Source organism: Protopterus annectens, chromosome 7.part0, assembly GCF_019279795.1.
Source record: "Protopterus annectens isolate FY-2018-M chromosome 7.part0, PAN1.0, whole genome shotgun sequence".
NCBI lineage: Eukaryota > Metazoa > Chordata > Ceratodontiformes > Protopteridae > Protopterus > Protopterus annectens.
Window position 1 is genome coordinate 1,705,883,365 of NC_056739.1, and position 24,622 is coordinate 1,705,907,986.

Consider the following 24,622-nt stretch of genomic DNA (forward strand, 5'->3'; position numbering starts at 1 on the left):
ATCAATTGGGAGCCTAGATCTAAAGGCGCATGAAGTAGCTACAGCCCTAGTAGAGTGACCTTTAGCTTTTAATGGTAATTGTCTACCAGCTTGTTGATAAGCAAAGGATATGCAATCCGAAAGCCATTTTGAAAGAGTAAATTTTGAAACAGGTAAGCCTTTCCTTTTGTCAGAAAAGGGAAAAAAAAGTTGATCAGATTTACTGAATTCTTTGGTCCTGTGTACATAAAATATGAGTATCCTGTGGACATCTAGTTAGTGAAGTCTATACTCTGATTTATTAAGAGTGGTTTGGAAAAAACACAGGTAGCTCAATGGTAGTATTCAGGTTGTGTTCTGAGCATACCTTAGGGAGAAAGGAAGGGTTTGTCCTAAGAGAGACTCTATCCTTGTGAAAGATAATGTAAGGAAATCGAATAGTTAGAGCTTGAAGTTCCGAGACACTCCTAGCCGATGTTATAGCTACCAAGAACAGGATTTTCCATGATAACAATTTTAAGTCTGACGACGAGGATGGTTCAAAGGGTGCAGACATCAAAGATGACAGGACTAAATTTAAGTCCCAGGGTTCTAAAGGTTGTTTTATTGGGGGCTTAAGAAGAAGAACTCCTTTTAAGAAGGTTCTGCAGAGGGAGCGTTGCATGACTGGATTTCCCATGAAACCAAAATGGAAATTGGAAATGGCAGCTAACTGAATTCTAACTGTAGTGGCTGCCGCTCCTTCATGAAAAACTGTTGTTAGGAAGGATAAAATGGATTCTAAAGGAGCTATATATGGAGCTAAGCCCCGGTTCTTAGCCCAAAGGGAAAACCTTTTCCATTTGCTAGAATATAGTTTCTGAGTGGAAGGTTTATGGGATGAAATTAGGATTTGTTGGACTGTTGGGGATAAGGGAATGCACCTGGCTATATGTGGAATTGAAATTAAATTAAGTAACTATTATGTAACAATACTTTTATCTTGCATATTTTTATAAAAATATATATGTATGTAATAGGTGTCTTTGTAATTTTTTTGAAATGTATTATAATTTTTGTCATATGACTTTGGCTGCATGTCATGTGATTATTTTGGCTCCTATTTAAATTGTGTACGTAAATGAAACCTGTTTTAGTATTGATAAAGGGCTTGTAACCCGAAAGCTTTGCTGTTATAAAAAGGTTTTTCTTGTTCTCGACATCTGTGTTTTTATTGGGTATATCTTGGACTCTTACAGTTTGGATTTTTATATGTGGAATTGGAGCAGCCATGCTGTCAATTTGAGGGTGTGGATGGAGGGGTGGAACTGTCCTGATTGATGAATCAGGAGATCTGGAGATGGATCCAGAATCCATGGTTCCTCCAAAAGGTAGGGCTACAGGAAAGGAAACCAAACTTGTCAAGGCCAGTACGGAGCAATGAGGATCAAAGAACTCCTCAACTGTCTTGCTTTCTGTATTACTTTGGGTATGAGTGGAAAGGGAGGAAAGGCATAGAGCAGTCACGGGGCCAATCGTGAACTTGAGCATCCATGGGTGACATCACCGGATGGGGAATGACGGCAAAGTAGCTGCTGCATTTGGTATTCAGGTGAGTGGCAAATAGATCGCAGCAAGGCTGACCCCATTTGTGAAAGATCTCTTTCGCAACCATTGGATTCAGGGACCACTCGTGAGGCATCAGAATTGCTCGGCTGAGTTTGTCCGCTATTACGTTGGATTTCCCTGGAATATGCGTTGCTATCAGGAAGCATTGAGCATCCATCGCCCATTTCCAAACTCTTAAGGCCTCTCTGCAAAGTGGGTAAGACTTGGTTCCCCCTTGTTTGTTTTATGTACCACACGATAGGCATGTTGTCTGACTGAATCGCATTCGTTCCAGTGGGAAGGGAGCTGTGAAGTGCTTGATACACATATAGCACCACTCTCATCTCCAGAACACTGATGTGCAAGTGGTTCTCGTGGTTTTGCCAAGTACCTTGGACTGTCTTTAACAGATAATGTCATCTGGGAAGCGTCCGTGGTCAAAACTGCTTTCTCTTGGGGAGGAACATTTGGACGACCTATGACAAGTTGTTTCATGTGTAACCACAATGTCAGATCCCTTTTGCATGCGTTTGTAATTAATATCTGGTGAGATAATGGAAGGTCTTGCATCGACCATTGTGCAAACAGCATCCTTTGGAGAATCCTCATATGTAGGCGAGCAAGAGGAACTAATAAGATGGCGGAAGCCATAATCCCTAGGACTTGAAGGACTACTCAGGCCTGGACTCTTTGTTTGTTTAATAAGGATCTGATCTGACTGTGTAGAGATTCCACTCTTTCCTGTGTTAGCTTTACTGACATGGTGGTTGGTGTATTTCTGAGACTAGATATACAATATGCTGTAAGGGAGATGACTGACTTTTGCAAGCTGACAGTGATGCCTAGGCTGGCGCACAAGGATAGAGTCTCGTCCCTGGTCCTTATGAGTTGATGCTTGGTGGTAGCATTGAGGAGTCAGTCATCTAGATATGGAAACACCCGGAATCCTTGACGTCTCAGGTGAGCCGTTACCACTGCCATGCATTTAGTAAACACTCTGGGGGCTGTAGTGAAGCCAAAGGGCAGTGTTCTGAACTGAAAATGGCTGGCTCCCAGCCGGAAGCGCAAGTGTCTCCTGGAGCGCCTGTCCATTTTGATGTGGTAGTACGCATCTTGGAGATCGATTAAGCACATCCAGTTGTCTTTCCCGATAAAGGGAAATATCGACTGCAGAGTGGCCATTCGGAACTTTGATTTTCTTACATGCTTGTTGAGCCTGCAGAGATCTAGAATTGATCTCCAGTCCCTTGTCTTTTTTGGAACTAAAAAGAATCGAGAGTAAGTTCTGGATCCTACTTGCTCTGTGGGGACTTCTTGGATGACTCTTTTTTGTAGCAATGAGATGACCTCTGATGTTGCATGGTCTAGTTGGATGGGTGGTATGTCTGGAAGAGACCGGTTTGTTGAGGTTTCGGAAATAAAGGGAATCAGGTAACCTCTGGATATTACTGTGTGTACCCAACGATCTTAAGTGATAGTTAGCCAGGCATTTGGGTACAGTGATATACGCCCCCCGACTGCCTCCAGAAACGGACAGTTGGGCAACCCCTCAGGGTCGATGGAAGGGACGATCAGAGAAAGTTTCTCTGTCTCACTGATGTTGCGGGCCTCCTCTGCCGTGAGGGCGGCGTCTTCCATTATATCCTCCCCCTCTGCCCCTGGGGGAGGGCTGACCTTGTGCCTGAGGAAAACCTTTTTCGGATTTGCGGAACCACATTTTCCCTCCTGTATTACCCTTGGGATAGGGTCTGGACGGGAGAGAGAAACGGACTCCAATGGCAGATAAGGTTTTTCCTTCCTGCTCGCACCTAGTCAAAGTCTATTTTACTTGGGGTCCAAAAAGAGATGAACCATCATAGGGAACATTAGTGAAGGAAGACTTGAAGAAGTCCGTAAAATTACAAAGACGCATCCACAAATGTCTCCTGAGAGCTATTCCTGCTGCGGCTGCCCTGCTCGCTTCATCTGCCGCATATGAGATCAGCCTCATGGAGGAGTTAGCCATGGAAGTAAGGGTGGAGAGCTGCGCGGAAACCTTGTCCATGGAACCCGGAGCTACTGAACCCTGGAGGGCATCTCCTAACTCTTTCTGGAGATCCCTCTGAAGACAAGTGAAATGAGTCAGGTAATTCAGCGATTTTAGTGTAAATGTTGCTGAAGAAAAAGTACGCTTCCCGTACCTATGCAGCGTCCTGGACTCCTTGTTAGGAGGATGGACATTAGAAGACATCTCAGATAATTCCTTCTTGGTGGCCACTGCTACCACCATAGCATCAACTGGAACTCCCTTGCTAAGGAAAGACTTGTCCTCAGGTGCTGTGATAAATTTGTTTGGCCTCCTCGTGACGGCTTCCACTGAATCTGGAGAGGTCCATGCTTTCCGTGAAATGACCCCCAAAAGTTGGTCATAAGGCGGTGTCACCCAAGAGGTGGAAGGTCGGGAGCCAAAGGCCTCAAGATACACTGATTCATCCTCAGTAGGGTTAGAGGGCTTCCAGTCACCCCTGTCTAAGGATTTCTAGGATGTCAGAGAAGAAGACATCCTCAGAGGGAGATCTGGGGGACCCTTCTGATTCCTCTAAATCAGTGTCTGATGTGACAAACTCAGGGGAGTCGACATGTTTCCTCTTACATAACCTCTTCCGGGGGAGCTCTCCAGTGGGATAATCTGGGAGGTCTCGGAAAAGGGGGCGCCTCCAATGGGGGCTACTTGGGCCTCTGGTTCCCTACACTGTGGGGGTGGCAGGGGGGAAGAGGGTGCTGCCTGCTGCTGGTGGGACACAGATTCCAAAGGAATGGCTTTGGCAGAGGATAAAGCCCTCTATATAGCTTCGAAAGCCTTTCTTCCCCCGCTCTGAAGAAGACCTCTGCTCCGAGGGGGCGGATGGTCGACTCCTAGCAAGAGGGAATGGCTCCGAAGCAGAAATGGGAGCCGAGCTGAGTCGAGCCGAGGCTCTGAGGGGGAGGGTCGGTTTTGGAAGAGAGCCCAGGGTGACTGTCCCCCTCGGAGTTGACACGAGAGTGTCGGCTCCCAGAACCCTCAGCTCCAGACTGAGCCATTAAGGATAGAGTAATTGGCTCCGAGGAAACAGGCTGAATCCCCGGAGCTGAAGACAGAGGAATCTGACATAATAGGCTCAGGGAGCGAAGCAGTCAGAGGAGGAACAGTGATCAGTATGGGGGACGGCTCCGAGACCTTTGGGTCTGGAGGGTCAATTTTCTAGCTAGAGCTGGATCCGAAAGCAACCTCTTCACCACCTTCTCAATGTCCTCATCTGATAGGGTCCTGAAGGATCTGGTGGAGACTGAAGGAGACCTCCTTCTCTCCAAAACAGGAGACCTCAAAATAGGAGATACAGTCTTGATTTCAGGCAAAACCTTCGGAACTGAACACTGCCTCAGAATGGATGGAATAGACTGCACCGAAGATGAAGCAGAGTTGGAACCGGAACTCCTTGGTTCCGACGTTTTAGACTTTTTGGTCGGCTCCGAAGTGGGGGCCGATGATTTTCTCTTTGAAGATTTTGGAGCTGCCTGACCAAGTTCCAGCTGTTCTCGGAAGGAATTGGTCATGAGGCCCTGTCAATATGCTTTCTTTTCTTTTCGTTTAACACTCTTGTACTAAAAGCATGACAGAAGGTGCAAGGTTCCTGTAAATGGGCTTCGCCCAGACAATATACGCAACTGGTGTGGCTGTCTGTAAGAGACATTTTCTAAGCACACCTGTCGCATTTTTTGAAGCCTGAAGGGAGATGATCCTTGTGATCCTTATCTTTATCTTTAGACATAGTTAAAAACTAAAAAATAAAAGTGTAAGGAAGAAGAAAGTTTTTTTTTTTTTTTTAACAGTCGCGCACACACACACACACACACACACACACACACACACACACACACACAGGGAGGAAAGGCCCTCTAACTTAAATGGGCACTACGGCCCTCTAATTTAAATGGACCGTACAGTCCTAAGGGGGAAATAGGGGTTGAAAACTTTCAAAAAACAGGCGCACAATACAGAAGAAACTATTAATATATATATATATATATATATATATATATATATATATATATATATATATATATATATGTATATATATATATATACATATATACATGAGACAGAAAAAGAACTAAATAAGTAAAAAAAATCAATCTACTTAGCCAACGAGTCAGTAAGACACAACCTTGAAGCTTTCGCGGCAAACAAGATCTCCTATGATTGCCATGAGGCAACATGGGATAGGGGCTAGTCTCAAGCCAGTAAAAAGCTCTCGAGCTTTAGGATAGGCCGAATCGGAGCCGAATATTGGCTCTGAAACATCCAGCAAGAATTACGGCAAGATAGGACTACATAACATTTAATATTTAAAATACATGACAGGGTAGCAACACAGGTGGTGGGAGAATTCTTTCAGATAACTCAGATTAACAGCAGCAGCAATCACTGGCCCAGAAAATCCAACTATCCCAAATGTAAAGTTACAAACAGCAAGGTTTCCAATGAATGGCTGACTTTCTAATAGAACCAACAATTCAAGCAGCTTACTTAAAAGATGATCTGTGATGCACATAACATATGGACAAGCAATTATAAAAGACAACTGGATAAATCACGAGAAGATGGAGGTGGGAAGCTAGATAAAGAGTATAATAAAGAAGAATAGTGAAAAGTTTGTCTAGCTTCCAGATATGCTATAAAATCAATGAACTTCAGAATCTTCACTTGGCAATGCCCGCACAGGTTATTTTTTACCCCAATATGTTCCAATTAATGGATGGTTTATGGTGAAGATGTGACAAAGGGGAACGGAGCAGCTGACAGCATGTTTTCTGGAACTGTTCAGTGTTAGCAGAATGTAAACAATTTAAGCAACAAATGTTAAAACGGATAGTAAGGAAGGAACCTATCTTGAAAAAAATTAAATGATGCTAAGTTAGGATACTCGAATGGAGCAACTCAACATTTGTAAAGTCTTCATAGTTTTAACATTGTTAATGGCAAAAAAAAAAAAAAAAAAACAGTACCAGAAAGTGGAAATTAGATGACAAGTCCATTTCAAAAGAAAAGGAAGAACTCATGGTTGAAGTCAACTTGCCCTAGCACTTATACCTCAATATCAATATCTTTAATTTTCATTGATTACACAGACAGATGGAACCTTCTAGGTCTGGCAAGAGTACAGGCTTGCAGTCAAAAGGAATAGCTTGCAGTTAGAGAAAAATCTCTAACTACCTGACCTTAAAAAAGCTGTTAAAAATCTGTGTGAATACTCTTGCCTGAAATTTAAAAGTGAGAGCTTAAAGAACAGTTACATAGCAACTGCGCCAAGTTATTTACTGACCCACCAAATTTGTTACAATATAATGTAACTACCATCAACATTTGTGACACCTTCGATACTCTGCGCCTCCCTTGTACCTTTGTTACTTACAGAAAAGTGCACACCTCAAAAACTGGCTCTTCTGACCAAAAAGCAATATCTTTTCTAAAAGATCTGTATGAACTACACAATAACAAACTAAACCAAATGAGCATAAATGTATTAAACACTGACAGCAAGCTTTAAGGCTAAGGCTTGCCATTCCACAAAAAAAAAAAAAAAAAAAAAAAACCTTTTTACCTTTTTCTGTAAATCTTCACATATTTTGTCCAGAACCAGCTTGTGGTGAGCAAACACTAGAAATTTCTCTTTCCCACTTTCTAGCAAGTCCATTATATATTCTCTAAAATTAAAACAGAAGCAAGCAAGTTAGTATCAAATACTACTATGGGCAAAGCAAACTTTCATTTGGCAACATGAATAATGGAAAATTGCTAACTTTTTTTGCAAGACTATGCAGCCATATATTTAACTTGTACTAAGTTGTACTTGTTTCTTGTTACAGCTTTACAGTTCTGACTTACAACAGCACATAAAAAGACAAGGAAATCAGATATCCGAGTAGTTATTCCCCTTGTAACTCAATTTTATAAATTATGAATCCTTGAATACCTACTAAGACTTCTTTTTCAAATGGATAACAGAGACCTACAACCTGCTAAGTCAAAGTAGTGAGGGATATCTTGGAAACACTACAAGTGAGACTATTAATAATATGGCTAGAAAACAGGTTTTAAAGTCTCAAGTTCAAATTTATGAATCAAAAATGAAAAAAAAAATATGGCGCTCACAGTCTTAGTTGATCTGAGAGACCACCTGCAGTGAGAAAATAATCAGATTTTCTCTTCCGACAGACCTAGCTTACCAGACATTTTTGTAATCTCTGGCCTGTGCTCAAGGGTTTATATTCCTCCAATCAGCAAATGTGGTGTTACTCTACACTAGCAGAAAACATGAAACTGTGTCAGTCACCCTTATGACATGCAAATACAGATAAGAAACAATATAAAATATTATATTTACTTCAATAACAGGAAAGAACATCTATTGTGATGGGTAAAAGGTCCATCCAGGCAAAAGACAGTGAGAAGCAATAATGATTTATGGAGGTATTCTAAAAGATCAAACGATGCAGCAAGTGTTATCTGTTGTCAAGGCTTCCTGTAAGGAAAGGCAAACTAATCTGCTGTTTAGGGTACCAGTGTATTTGCACACTTAAGAATGAAAGCAATTTAAAAAAATGCATGACAACCACTCTCTTTTTCTTTCTCTCTCCTCTTCTTTTGCACCTATTTTCTGGCTCACAGACAGACCACTTCCTCAAAGAGGCCAGTCACCAGTGGAGTTTCTAAAGGCTCTGTGTTGGGCCCACTCCTCTTTGGCATCTACTTCTCAGAAGTCAAAGCTAATGTCAAAGGCCTCAGGCTGACCAAGTTTGCAGATGCTTGTAAACTGGAAGTAGTCATATAATCCCCCCAAGACACAAACAACTTGCTAGAAGGTGCAACACAGACAAATGACTGCTGGCAAAGCCATGGCTTAAAGCACAGTGCAAAGAAATGTATTATAGTCCCTTTGAGAAGTGAGCCACCCCAAGAAACTATGTAACCAATAAAACACCTTTACGAGTTGACCCATTAGTCAGGGATCTGGAAACACATGTAAACATTAAGCTGGGCTTCAACCAACACGTATTCAAGGTAGTAAGGAAATTCTTCTGTCTTGCTCAACATTTAAGTAAGTGCATGGCATCTAGGTCTAGGAAAGTCACTGTACCACTATACTTGACCCTCATTAGACCCATCATTAAGTATAATGCTACCTTTGGTACGTACCTGACCTGACACATGCAGTAACTGGAATGTCCGTAAAGGCTCCTTACAAAATTAAAGAAAAAAAACTCTACTAAGCTGTTAAGTTATACTGAGGCAATAAAGTTAGCACTTATTATACAAAAAAAAAAGATGGAGGAAGGACTACAGTATCATACAAGGTTACTAAGCTAATGGCCCTAGGGCCTTTTCAAATCTAGCCAAGTTGTACCATTGTTCCCCTAGAGATCAACATATGTAGTCCATATTTGCGAATCTATGATCAGCATTGACTGCTCCTGTCTAACAGTGACACAGTTGAAACCCCGGCAGTAAAGTTACGATTTCCCATTCAATTGTCCAAGTTACGCTTAAATGGGGTCAGTGAGGAGCTCAGTTTCATGTGAATTAGGAGTTTGTTCCATAGGAGTGGCACTCTGTCTCTCCAGCATGTCCTGTTGATGTCGCAGGCTAGGTTAATGTCCCTAGAGTGAGTCTTGTCCCATTTGATTTGCGGAGATGCAGCATTTCCAATAAGGCATGGTTCCAAGACTGTTCTGTAGACCATGCACAAGTCACCTCACAGCAGTCTATACAATACAGAGTACAGTGACAGGGCCTTCTGTCTGTCCACGCAGATCATGTGTTGAAGTCCCTGGATTTTCTTGGTCTCCATAAAAAAGACCACTCAGTTAAGGTAGGAGTAGAGAGGCAACAAAATATATATGAAATGAACAAAACCACTTCCAAACATGGCAGCTCAAACAAATATGCGTGTTACGCAAAAATACTTTAATAAGAATATAGGTGAGTGGTTTGGCAGAATAATCTCTGCTTCATCAGACCAGTTTAAAAACAAAAGAGAACACTATTAAATTAAAAAACATAGACCGACTAATCACTCATCTTGAGCAGAATGACATGTCTAAAAACTTTTAAAAAACAATTAAAAATATTTGTTGCATTTAAAGTATTTAAATAGATCACATATTATTTAAGCCAACTGTTAATACAAAAGACATCGACATGTAAACACATATATATCAAATGCTATGACTCAAAATCATTAAACTATAGCTCTACCATGTCCCATGTAAACGTAACTCAGTATACATACAGCCTTCGCCCTCAAATCATCCTAATAGCAGAGCTGTTTAATATCTGATCAATGTTACAAGACACATTCGACCCAAGGTAGATAACAGCAATAAATTAAATCTAAAATCATATAAAATACTCATAAAGCTAATACCTACTAAAAATCTTGCATGAACACAAAGATACAACAGAATATTATGGACAGCTAAGATCGCAATCCAGTTTTGGTCTCTCCAGCTGCCGCAGGTGTCTGGTGAGATACATGCAAAAGGGAACATTGCAGTCTATTATTCTTCGAATGATGGATGAATACACTGGAGTTATAACATCCTTAGTCTTAGATGCTATGCCCTTATTTATGAGGTGCGCAAAGCAGAAGGCCTTCCTTACATTCTGGACACACAATGATCAAAGTTGAGGTTGCAGTCAACCTACATTCTCAAATCTCTCACCACTGGGTTGGAACCTGGGGGCTATTATTAATGGTGCAATTTGCAGGAACCTCTTTGCCGAAAGGGATAATATTACATTTTTTTGTGTTAAGTTTAAGTCTGTGGCTCTGGCACCAATCATTTATGTATGTAAGCCCATTCTGTAGTATGTTGACATTGTTTGGGGATTCAATGATCGGACCCAGTTTGCAGTTGTCAGTGAACTTGGTGAGCTAAAGACCATATGTCTTCACATGAATTTCTGAGAAATAGATTACAAACAGGAGGGGACCCAGCACAGATCCTTGGGGAACACCACTGGTAACATGTCTTCTGGTACAGGTCTAATCCCAAGCTATGACTGTATGAGTTCTGTTGGTGAGCTAGTTGGCTACCCATCTAATGACGTATAGGTTAATCCCCAGCTGGGTGAGTTTCCCAATGGTGTCTGAGTGGAGGATTGCGTCAAAGGCCTTGGAGAAATTGAGATAGGCAGTATGTACTAATTTGCCTTCATTCAGGGCTTTGGTGACACTCTCAAAGAATTCCACTAGGTTTGACTAGCATGATCTGCCATTAACGAAGCCAAACTGGGTCAGGTCAAGAGTTTCAAGGTCACCAATGCCCTTGTTGATAAGGTCCAAGATGATTATCTCTATGGTCTTACAGACAAGGTTGGTCAGGCTTATGGGTTTATAGTTTCCTGGGTTAGATGAGGGACTCCCTTTGTGCAAGGGGATTACAGTTGCTGTTTTCCTCTCTGCCAGGACAAAGCCAGTACTTAGACTGTAGTTGAAGACAGTACCCAGTGGTTCTGCTAACTCATGCTTTAAACCATTTAGTAAGCAGCCTGGGATGTTATCCTGTCTCACAGAGGCTGTGTTTTTGGCCTTGGGAAGTGCGGTTATGACCTGTTCTTTGGAGATAACAGGTAAAGAACTGATGTCAGGTATGCTTTGGGGTATGACTGGTGGAGACAGGGGTGTGAATTTTTTGCCATCCCTGTCTGCTAATAGCTTGGTAATGTCCTCAGGTTCAGTATGAGTGGTACCATCTACTATTAATTTAGTGCAAAGCTGGACCTTCCCTTTTAGATTATGGATATAGCTAAAGAATGCCTTGTGATTATCCTTCGCTATGAATGTTAATTTAATTTCATAATTAGATTTAGAGGATTTTACAAGATGTCTAATTGCCTTGTTCAAGCTATGGAGGGTGTTGTTCTTCTGAGACCATTCCCTGTTATTCCTCGACATCAGTTTCCTTCTCTTGTTGTATAATCTATTTATGCTAGATGTCTATCAGGGTGGCTTGTTTTTTTGTGAGCAAGTTTTGATCCGTTCTGGTACAGCTAAAGTCTATACACCTCTGTATAACAGTCTTTACTATCAGTGGTGGCAGAGGATTTGAAACTATTTATGTCATCGCTTAGAAGGCTATAGTTTGCTTTGGAGACATTTTTTCAACCTTCTGGATCCTCGGGGGGGGGGGGGGTCAGGTATGATAGTTACATTGAACATGATTGATTTATGGTCAGACCTTACCAGGGAGAGTATCACACATGGGGTGGTGGAGCGATCCTCCCATGTTGATAAGTACTAGGTCAAGGACATTCGAGCCCCTAGTGAGGGTGCAGACTAACTATTCCAGGGCATTCATGTTTACAAAGTCCAGGAACCTTATGGCGAGCATGTCTGAGCTCATATAAGTAAATCAATCAATGGAAGGATAGTTAAAGTCATCCAAGATTAGGGTGTTTGGCTGTATTATGAGTGAATCAAGTAGGTCCAGGAAGGCAGTGTGGTTCTCATGGCTCATGTTGGGGGACATGTAGCTAACAATGACATGGATGGGGCCTTTCCTACAGTTAGTTGCACTTGGAGTAACTCTAGGGAGTCGTACTGCTTAACCAGTCTTGAGGTGTATTTGTCTTTATGAAGATGGAAACATCTCCTCCTTTGGTTCTTTCGCATTCATTTTGTGGCCAGAACGTATTGATGACATTATAGCCTTTCATGGCTGGAATACTTTCTGTGGCCCTGAACCATGTCTCTGTTGCTGCACAAACATCGACATCTTCCAAAGTAAGAAGTACCTCCTTTCAGTGTAGTTTCTGATTTAGACTTCAAGCATTAAGCAGCATAACCCTGAGTTTGTCTTTGGAGGACATTTTTTCGTTGGGAATTTTGTTCTTATGACATTGCCTAAAAAGGCACTACGGGGGAGGCAAGTACACTGGCTAGTAACTGAAAGCCAAGAGGTGACAGATGAAGATCATCCCTGGCAAAGCAGTGTGGTCTGCTGACCATATTATCCCAGGCTGACAAATACTGGACACCCCCCCCCCCGACTGACATCAGAAGCTAAGCCAATTGTTGAAGTTGATAATTTTTTTGTTTGTATTAAGGCATCATCCTGGATGAAGGTAGAATGCTGCTTAGGGCTAGGGACATACCTGTCTGAGACACAGTCTGAGAATTCAATCATATTTCTCTTTATATAGTCTAGTGAGGTACATAGACGTGTACTAGGCTAATGGCTCTGAAGCCTTTACAAGCCTATCCCATAGAAGTCCCCTGGCATTGTGCCGCCTGGCGTTAGTTCCCAGTGCCTCTATCAAGTAAAAGTAGAGCCACTGGAGTGATCCCTAGGGTGAACTTTCTATTACCCATCCACTCATCAAGATTTCTCTTGAAGAGGGACAGCGAGGTTCTCTGCTTGACATGTATTGGAAGTCTACTCCACAGCATGGGCAGTCTCTGTGTGAGGAATCTGTCCTGCCAGCATGTTCTGTTGATTGTGGTAATGAGGTTGAGGTCTCTGGAGCGTGTGATGCGGAGGGATTGGGATTTCTTTAGATGTAGCATTTCTAACAGAGCTGGGTCAGACATGGCTTTGTAAATCAAGCAGAGATTGCCTCTAAGTAGGCGATATGAGACAGAAAATAGCTGGAGTCTTTTGAGTCTGTCCATGTAGGACATGTGTTTAATGCCTAAGATCCTGTTAGTGAGGTACTTCTGTGGCCTCCCCAGCTGTTGCAGGTGTCTAGTGAGGTACATGCCAAATTGGGCAGTTTACTCGATGATTGGTCTAATGAGGGAAGAATAGAGAGAAACAATGACCTCTTTCTTCCTAGATGCAAAACCCTTGGTAATGAGATGTGCCACACAGAAGGACTTTCTGACCACAGTGGCAATGTGGTGGTCGAAGAACAGGCTGCTGTCAACCTGCATCCCCAGATCTCTTATAACACCTTCAGTGTTCAGTGAGCTCCCATCGATGTGGTAATTAGTGGGAACTGAGTTTTACTAAATATGATGATATCACATTTTTGGCGTTAAGCTTAAGGCCATGGTTTTGTCACCAGTCACTGGTCTCAGTGAGGCCTTTCTGTAGGATGTCTGTATCACTTGGGGAGTTTACAATGGCTCCCAACTTGCAGTTGTCTGTGAACTTGGTCAGCCAGAATCCCTTTGTGTTGGCTTGGACTTCTGAGAACTAGATGCCGAACAGGAGAGGACCCAGGACCGATCCCTGTGGGACTCCACTCGTGACTGGTCGGCAGTCTGACTTGGGAGTCCGCTACACATTGTGTGTTCTATCTGTGAGCCAATTTGCAACCCAGCTAGTGGTATAGGTGTTGATGCCTAGTTTGGTAGTTTATCAATAATTCCCAAGTGAGGAATGGTGTCAAAGGCCTTGGCCAAATCGAGCTAGGCTGTATGCACTGCCTTACCTTCATCCACAGCCCTGGTGACTGACTCAAAGAAGCCAACCACGATGAGCAGGCATGACCCCACATAATTTGGCTTTGTGAAAGGGAGATCATGCCTGCTCAACCAGGTTGAGCAGGCATGATCTCCCTTTTACAAAGCCAAATTATGTGGGGTCTAGAGTTTGGAGATTTCCTCTATCTTTGTTAATCAAGTCCATGATGATGAGCTCCATAGCTTTACATATCAGACTCATCAGGCTAATGGGGAGATAATTCCTAGTGTCTGTGGTCGCTCCCCCTTTATGGAGAGGGATGCTTGTAGCAGTGCGCCATTCTGTAGGGACAAAGCCTGAGGTGAGGCTGTGACAGATGTGATGCCAGCTCACTTTGTACATTTTGTAGTTCATGTAGAATGCAGTCAGGGATATTATTGGGTCCCATGGAAGCTGTATTCTTGCCTTGGACAATGCAGCTTTAACCTGTGCTGCAGTAATGCTGGGTGCCTGGCATTCTTCTGGTATTGGGATGGGTCCTTTGGGGGGGGGTAAAGTTGGCACTGAATCTGTCAGCCAGTATGTTGGAAGTATCTGTTGGCGCAGTATAGGAAGTACCACTGTGCAGTCACTCAGAGCAAATCTGGCTACTGCTGTGAAGGCTCTTGACATAACTATAGAAGGTTTTGTGATTGTTTTTAGTGTCTGTTGCAATTCTGCCTTCATAGCTGGCTTTGGAGGATTTGATGAGAGATCTTAACTTTTTGTTGAGGCTGATAAGGGAGTTTTTCCAGGTTTTGGGACTTTTCTGCAACACTTTCTTCCTTCTGTTGTAGAGTTTATTAATGGCAGGGGACCACCACATTGGCTTTCTTTTTTTGGAGGAGAGCATCTTGGTTCTGTTGGGTATGGCTAGTTCCATGTATTTATGTACATGTTCGTAAAGTGCATTGGTGCATGATTCGGCAGTCATGCAGTTATTTTCCATTGGCAGGGGTGCTGTGAAGTTAGCCACCTCTGTTTTTAGGATCTCAAAGTCAGCTTTGGAGAAGTTTTTCAAGGTGGCAACCTTTGCGGGGGGTGTGGGTGAGATGTGGATATCCATGGTGATTAGTTTATGGTCAGATCTGATCAGGGAGGGAATGACTATTGGTGTAGAGCAACAGTCGCCCATGTTAGTAATAACCAGGTCATGGATGTTGCTTCCTCTAGTGGGGGTCAGAATGAGCTGGTCCAGGGCATTGGAACTGATGAATTCCAGGAAGCGTTGGGCCAGTGTATTGGTGTTTTAGTAGTTTTCCCAGTTGATGGAGGGGTAGCTGAAGTCTCCTGGTATGAAAGTGTTGGGCTGGACCTTAATAGAGATGGAGGAAGTGCCACAGCAAGTCAGAGCCATAGAATACAGAGGAAATATAAGGGTGATGTGGTACCACATAGGCAGCAATCTACTTAGCACTGAATGTGTGATAAGAGACCTTGGGACCTAGGTGGACAGTAGTCTCTCCTTTGATAGTCACATTGCCACAGTAGTCAGTAAGTCCTTCTACGTGGCACACCTCATCATAAAAGGGTTCTCATCCAGGATAAAAGAGGTCATTGTTCCCCTCTAATCAACACTCATTAGACCCATTATAAAGTACAACGCCCCTTTTGGATTGTGCCTCACAAGACATCTGCAGCAGCTGGAAAGGCCACAGAAGTACCTCACAAAGAGGATTACTGGCCTCAAACAAATGCCCTACACTGACCATCTCAAAAAACTCCAGCTTTACTCCATAGCATATCGCCTACTCCATGGTGATCTCTGCCTAACATATAAAGCTATGTCAAACCCAGAGCTGTTGGACATGCTACACCTAAAGAAATCCCAATCCCTCCAAGCTACACGCTCTAGGGACCTAAACCTTGTCACCACAATAAACAGGACATGCTGGAGGGATAGATTCCTGTCTCAGAGACTTCCCATACTTTGGAACAGGCTACCCATCTATGTCAAGCAAAGTTCTTCATTAACATTCTTCAAGAAAAATATTGATGAGTGGATGGGAAATAGGAAATACACCCCGGGGATCACTTCAGTGTCTCTGCTCGACAGTGGCACTGGAAAATAACATTTTTGGGTGGCGTAAGCCAGTGAACCTTGTTGGCTAGGCTTACGTAAGCCCTTGGGCCGATAGCCTATTACCTACCTATGAACCTATGATGGTAAGACAGTGCATGAATGTAAGCTCAGAGTAGTTTTAGCAGATGTATGCTGATACAGAACCACAGTAATGCAGAGGGAGTATACAGTTGTATCGAGCAAAATATCATATAACATAGCACAACTCTGATAAGCACAATATAACACCACTACTTACAAAACATTCATGGGACTCACCAGTACATCAAAAGTTTAATAACTATATCTATATTTGTTTCTATTTCTATATTATATATATATATATATATATATATATATATATATATATATATAAAATCTATTATCTACATATATATATATATATATATATATATATATATATATACACACACACACACACACACACACACACACACACACACACACACACACACAAAATCAGTTTATAACCAGAACAAAGCAATTAACAAAGAGATGCATGTAAAACAGGTTGTCCGTCATTTCCCTAGACTAAATAATTGGCATATACAGTACAATCTAATGGTCAAGGAAAAGGGGACAGTGGCCAACTTAGTAAGAAGTCCTTAGAGTGCACAGACTATTTCATAGAGGTTTTCAATCAAACAGCAGGCATGCATTTAACAGATTAAAGTCAATACACAGCAAGGTTCTTCATAATAAATATGCTTACATTAAACAATGACATAATTCTCAATAAGCTTCTAGGTGTAGGGCCTTATGGCAGAGCTCCTGCAATATTGAGGTCAGATGTAGTGACCACAGGCTCTGCTCCGAAAGAAGATAGTAACTGAGTGTAAGAGGCGACAATACTCTCCCTGTAATCTTCTTGTAATCCATAGAATTCTCAAAAGGTTTATCCAACACCAGAGTTAAAAAGCATACCAGAAAAATAAAATCTGTCACTGTCTTCACTTCTTCCTCATCCATTTGCAAAGAACTGACAGGGCTAGATGACATATTTATGACAATGTTGAGCAATAAGCCATGTTTGCACTTTCTCCTTTCACCTTCATCATCTGCATCTCTTAGGCTGTTAATATTTCCTCCAACAATATTGATTTCAGCATTTGATTTATGTAACTTGGCATTTTCCAAAACATATCCCACATATAAATTGAATAAGTAGAGTGGCACTAAAATCTTGGTACCCTCAGCAAAAAATGTGGGCAAGGTTAAAACCTGTAGATGGGTATAGGCTAAATAATTTATTAGAATACATAGAAACTAAACTCCTCATCATACTGACAAAAAAGTGTAAAAAGTGTCTGCTAAAGGGTTGCCTGCTTTTCAGCAATAAGGTCAAGTCTCTTACATTCACAATCCAAACAGAAACAAATGTAGAAGAATCACGATAAGGATATGAACAGGGTAATAAAAAGATTAGGGTCAATACTCTTTTTCTGCATTAATTTAAGTAAAGCTGATGTCAGCAGAAGCTGCTGTTACAAAAGTGTAGCATCCGGTACATGACCTGCTTAGCATACAGGCCATCACTAAATGTACAGCTGCTTGTCTTTCAGCTATTGAATACACTGCAGATTTCATCCAATAAAAACAGATAAAATATTCAACAGAGGCAAGACTTGCACATGAAGGCAACTTAGATTAACACGTCTAAAAACACTGCTCTCCTATTTCTGGAGGAGACAGTCCTTAGAAATGGTGCTGGACCTAAAAGTGTCATTTTTATGGAAGATTTGTCATGGGTACCATCTCACAGTACTCAATGACAGTGGTGTGAATTATGTTCTGGCATGGGGTATAGGCTTTAAATCTGCACAACTGCTACCACCAGAGGGAAAAAAAAACAAACAAAACTGAAAAACAGAAAAACACAAATGTGCAAAGTTCATTCATCTGAAACTACAACATCAATGTCCATAATTCAGTGATGTATACAAAAGCACAACTATAGTAGTACGTAGTTACAGAACAGTACTAACTTGTTCTAAGGTAAACTGACAATTCATCTGCAAGTATATAGTCAGTCAAGAAACAATGTAAACATTCACAACAGAATCTTTTGTAGCAGATCTTCCTCCAATGTCCGACCCCACAACTGTTTTAGTCACTTGTTTAATATTATTAATCACATTGCTATTCACTCATACATTGCTAGTATACACTCTAAGTTCAGATGTTATTTAATCAATTGATGTACAGTCACTCAATATTTAAAATATCGCTGGAGGGTTAGCTTTTTAAAATGTGATTACATTTTCTTTAAGACTGTATGCTGTGCTAGTAGAATGTGATCTTACTATAAATTACAAATGGAAGAGATAGGTAAGAATGTACCCAGAATGGAAAGGTTAGTTATGATGTAACCAGACTGTAAAGGTTGGTTTGGAAAGTGGCGCTGAATACAACTGGTTTGCAAATGTAGTTTCGAAAAGCTGTTATGGACACTCAGTCTTAAGCTGAAAACAATCTTTAGTTAATTTCAATTAAGTCCTTAACAAAGTTAAATAAATAAACAAGCAAGCAAACAAGCAGGTAAAGAAATCTAATCTCAAGTGTATCTAGCAAGTGAACATTACATATGGCCCATACCAGCCCCACCCAAATAAGTTTCACAGTAAGGTAGATGCAGAGCAAAGAATTTATTCACTCTACTCTAAGCAGTTTCTTATAGTGCTAGATTATCCACAGTAACTGTAACTTGACTATACTACTGCATGCACACACAGACACAACTTCCAGGAGAGGCCAGTAATACTTTTCTGTACTACAGCCTTCTTTCCTACTTCCACAGCAGTTTACTGCAACCAGTTAGCCCAGTCTAGCATACCACTGTAGTTAGCTAAATACTCTTTATATTACAGAAATGCAAAGTACAGTTGTGTTAGGAACTTACAATTGTAGCTGTTTTAAGTACATTCACTGTTATAGTCCTCATCAACAGAAGAGCCTACCAGCAACAGCTCAACACTTGGCCTGATATTTAGAGATTAATTTTCCCCCAGCACCTTCGGATGACTGCCTGTTACATGGATACCAGGGCATCAGCAGTATAAGAGAGGCACTGATTGACACTATCTTCAGGCCTTTCTTGTTCAAGGTGGTCCAGCAGCCTGGTAGAAAGACAGAAGGAAGGGGAGCAGGAAAAACGTACCCACCCCAACACCAGGGTACCCAGTCATGCAGAACATTCTTATAACTAAGAATTTGTCATTGCATATTCTTCTAGTGTTGCGCTTTGAGGAGTTTGTTTATTTTATTTGTGAGCATTCCCATGTCTTTTTAAAGATATTGAGAACCCACTTTGTTAAACTTTTTCTTTCTGTGTGTGAGAGACTGCCTAGCTGTAGGCAGATCCTTTGAGTTAACAGGGCATATCAGAAGAGCAGCTGCAGCACTTATAACAAAGAACTTGCCATTGTATACTTTCTAGTGTTTTACTTTGAGGAGTTTGTTTACTTGTGAGCTCTCCCATGACTTTTTAAAGACACTGGAAACTCATTTTATTTTTTTTATCTGTCTGTGAAACTTCCTAGTGTGGAGAGATCCCTGAGTTAATAGGGCATATAAGAAGTGTTCTACAAGCAGCAGTGAGAAGAGTGGGGCGTCTTCAAGTCTGATTTTTGTGAGTTTGTTTTATGTGATTTGCAAAGACAAATATCTTATATTTTACTGATTTTTATACTTTGCTATATTTGATTTAACTTTAGCATTTTAGTGCAGTGACAATTTCATTTGAATTTCACTAGTAATTACTTTATATTTAGTTAGTTCAATCGCACACTGATGGATTCTTTCAATGAATACACACTAAGTGATTTAATGAGGAATAAATTTATGGTAAAGTGTGGTAACTGTGCAACTGATCTTACTCGTGTAATAAGTAATAATTTAGGGTTTTGCTTTAACTGTGTTAAGACCATAGCTGATGCCAATTTAACCAAACACAAATTAGAAATTTCCTTAAAAAGTATATCCAGTTTTACATTATCTTGGAAAGAAGATTTAATTGAATCACTGGCTCATTCAAGAAACTCTCAACCTTTATTTTCTACATATATTAGTTTAGATTATCCTCAGACAAGTACAAATTTATCTAAATTTAATGAATTTGTGTACAATGATAGGGGGGAGTTGCAAGCTTCACCTTATTCAGGAGAAATGACTGATAAAGTGCAACAACTTTAGACAAGTAAGTGCAACACAGCAGTTAAAACCAAGTACTATCCCATAAATAATTTATTTCAAGGGAAAGAATCACTCAAAAGAATGTTAGCAGTATTAAAACACAGAAAAAGAAAATGAAAGATTCTCTTTCAGGTATTTAAATGTTCCTTCAATAAAATTCATTTAAATATATCTCAAGATTGCGGTTATTCTGTGATTTCTGTTTCAGACAGTAATTTAACTAGAAATTCAGCTACTCAAGATTCTAAAAGTAAGGCTCCTGTAGAGCTGATTCATTCTGAATTACAACCAGCTGTTGAATGATCTTTTGATTTCAATTATGATGCTTTCTCTCAGGAACTTTTACTCAAAACAGCTAGTGTTCCTGTTGATGATGGAAGCAGTTTTAATGACTTAAATTTTATTCTCTCACCCATTTTGTATCATGAAATTGTAATAACTTCTAAGGAAAAATGAAAATATTATGAAACTATCTCAAGAGCTTGATAAAATAGAACATCTGTTGAAAAAAAACTTAAAAGAAGAGCATTGGGTGGGGTAACTGATTGTAATTTCTCAGAACATCATCAATTTGATGCTAAAAGTTTGCCAAATAAAGGCCCTTAAATAGCAACTGGTTGTCCACCACAAAGTAAAACAAAATGTATATATATTTCTAACTTATTCAGTGTTAAAGGATATAAGAAGAACTTTACGGAATAATGACTCTATTTATTTGACTTTTTCTAGCCTATCAGATGTACCTTATCTTTAAAGATGTTTATTAAAGGGAAGGGTATTTTATTCTACTATCTTTGCTCACCGCAGGATTAAAGACTTGAAGAAAACTCCATTAAATCATACGAAAGCAGTGATATTAGATGTCCCTGAACTGTTACAAAATAGCAAAATAAAGACTTTGTTCAGAGAAATAATCCCAAGTATGAAGTGGAATGATTATATGCATTCTAAAGCTGGCTTATTTAACAACTGGTTAAGATCTGTATGTTTAACTTATATCACTGGTTACTTGTTAGGAAGAGTTTATTTGTGAATATCAAATGTTTGGCAATGATATGCTACATGTCAGTAAATATGGTTCAAATGTTATCCATTATAAATTGGCTACTTTGATAAATTTTTAGAAGTCACACCAGGAAGTCCCAAAAGAGAACGCCAGCAGACTGTATTCTTTAATATGAACGCAGTTTTATTTTTTTATGAAAAAGCGTTTTCGCCACAAAAAAGCAATGCAGCTTCTTCAGATGAACATTAAAAAACTCTAGTTTTTTAATGTTCATCTGAAGAAGCTGCATTGCTTTTTTGTAACGCTTATAAAAATAAAACTGCTCATTAAAGAATACAGTCTGCTGGCGTTCTCTTTTGGGACTTCCTGGTGTGACTTCTACTTGTTTTTTCACTCGTGTTCTGGTTATTGATAAATTTTTAGGAATACCACTTCTAATAAACCTAGGGTCTCAAACTTAACACCTAATACAATTCTAAAGCTATATTATTACAATGCAAGAGAATTAAATATAATTAGTTATTTAATGTCTCACAACAAGAAAAATTGGATACAACAGCAATAGCTGAAACCTGGGATACAACTAGTTCATTCTTCCCAGGATATGAGAAGACTGAATGTCTTAAGATGTTTACAGAAATGGAGGTGAAGTTATAATTCTTTTTTAAAGATGGTTTAGTTGACACACTGGCTTAGAGATAATTTTTCTTTATATATATTCTTTTTCTGGATCAACTACCTTAAGATCAATTCATCCTTATAGAAAACCCTCCATGAGCTCTAACACTCAAAGAATTTATTAAATTTTAGAGTTATAGTATGAGCATAGCTTTGTTGTTTTACTTGGTGATTTGAATTACCCAAATACAAATTGTTTAGATTACTTAAACATGAAATATGAAATTGATTTTCTGGACAATTTACTTCAATTTGATATGACTCAATTAATTTGTTCTCCTATGAGATGTAGTCACATACTAGACCTACTTGTGACAAACTGACCATCAGAAGTTGAATAAATTATTGTGGATCCACTATTATGTAATTCTAACCATTGTTCAATTACTGCTAGTATTTTGTTTGCTCCTGTTTTACTATCAATAATAATTAGGAAATGTCAGTATCATAAGATTAAATTTACGGGTGTTAATAATTCAATTAATGTAATTGGTCACTGTTATCAAGCACTGAGGAAAATGGAGGTTATTCTATCCCAGAATCTATTCTAAGTAATGCTAAGGACTTAGTAATTTTCAATAAGGAATATTAAAACTCGCAAATTTCTTTACGGGTGGAACACTGAGATTGGTTAAATATATAATAGACAAAGACTCTTTCACAAATTAAAGAAGAAACTCAGTCCATATATTAAATTGAGATGAAATATTATTACCAAAAATGTAAGAGTTTATTAAATAGTAAAAAGCTTGAGTATGTAAATAATGTATTATTTTCAATAGCTAATAAAAAACAGTTTTATAACTATATTAATTCTGTTACAAGGATTACTGATTCTATTTCATCAGTTTTTGTAGATGGGAGAACTGACAACTGATCCTTATAGATCTGCTAATGAGTTTAATACTTTTTCTGGCTTATCACAATGTAGGTGTACAGTGGCTAATTTGGGCTTGGTTTCTACAACTAATAAGAACTGTCCTACAATAAGCATTGAAATGATTTCTAAAGTATTAAAAAAGTTAAGAAATAAAACCTATGTGAGCCCAGATTTTATGACAGCAATGATGACTCATGATTTCAGAAGTACTTTGTTTCCAGTGTTGCATAAAATCTTTAATACTTTGCCAAATAATAGTATAGCATCTTTCATTTGAAAAAAAAATATTTCACCTATTTTTTAAAAAAGGAGACAGAAGGGACTTGCAAAATTCCATACCTGTAAGTCTTACGTCTATTATAAACGAGTTCTACAAAATCTACATTCTGATTCAATGAATCATAACGAATGTGCTGACTTATATCAACATGGTTTTTGTAGTGGTGGATCAACACTCATGAATTTAGTGGAGTTCTACGATCAAATAACTTTGGCTCTTGAGTCTTTAACAGTTGGTGTTACTTACTTGGACTTGGCTAAGGCTTTTGATACGATTGGACATAGTTCAATAACTGATAGTCTAAATAATTATAATCTCTTTTTAATCAATTGGATTATTCTTTGGTTGGTTGGTCATTCTCAATATGTACCAGTCAAAGGGTGTCACTTCAGCTTTCCCCCTGTATTGTCTGGAGTATTACAAGACTCTGTGCATGGCTCCTTTCTTTTTAATTTAGTACTTTCAACTAGTCCTAAAAGCAATCAGTGTTGGCAAGCTTAATATGCTGATGACTGTTGGATTTATAAACCAATAAGGACTGGTCCTCAGCAACTATATCTGAATTTTTTGACAACCTTCTTCTTCGGCAAACAATGTAGGACTGAAATTCAGCCATGATAAGTGAAACATAATGTACTTTGACTATCCTGGAATAAGACCAAATTTACTTTTTAAGTAATACACTTTTATCTTAAATTGGCTGCAATAAGGGTCTGAGTATAAACATATTGTCCAATTTTTCTTTTTTATTTCTTGTAACCATTATAAAAAAAGGGGATTTTATTATTATTATTGACTTATGTTTAAATCTTTATCTATACAAGATGAAGAAGACTGGTTAACTTATATAAGCTGTACATCTGACCTGTTTCAGAATATAATAGTACTTTTTGCCAATATGTTAGGTACCAATTAGTGGTACTGGAGTTTGTTCAATGAAAAATTATAAAATGAATACCCTTAGTTCATCATTTCTCTTATTCTGATAGATGCAAAACTTTACATTTATTTACGCTCCATTTTAGACTTACAAGAGGAAAATCTATAAGTGCATACAAAATTGCTACAACATATATATATATATATATATATATATATATATATATATATATATATATATATATACCAATCTCTCTGCTAACATGAGAAGACACAGACATGATAATATTAATTTTAATACTTTTTATTGTAAAACACAGTCAAGATAAAATTATATAACTCAAATGCTTCTTAGAATTTGGAATCACACACCAAGTGATATTAGGTTGTCACCTAATTTTGAGTGTTTTAACAGCAAACTGGATCACTGGATATGAGATAATGTGTTTGAAATTAATTTTAATGAGTCAGTGTTCTTTATGGCCAAAGGGCCCTATCATTGAAGTAAACCCATGAGAGATGGTGGGAAGAAACATGGCCTGCAACACTGAATGTACTCTTAACATCTAAAATTATGTCAAGTTCCTAGCA

At 39.4% G+C, this 24,622-nt stretch overlaps 1 protein-coding gene across 1 annotated transcript in view; it reads right to left on the minus strand.

Moving 5' to 3' along the window:
- Positions 1 to 24,622, minus strand: part of SMARCAL1 (SWI/SNF related, matrix associated, actin dependent regulator of chromatin, subfamily a like 1) — a 911,772-nt gene that overhangs the window by 255,955 nt on the left and 631,195 nt on the right. The window contains exon 13 of the mRNA XM_044078228.1: positions 7,188 to 7,290. Coding sequence (XP_043934163.1) covers positions 7,188 to 7,290 — 103 coding nt within the window. The remainder of the gene's footprint in view (positions 1 to 7,187; positions 7,291 to 24,622) is intronic.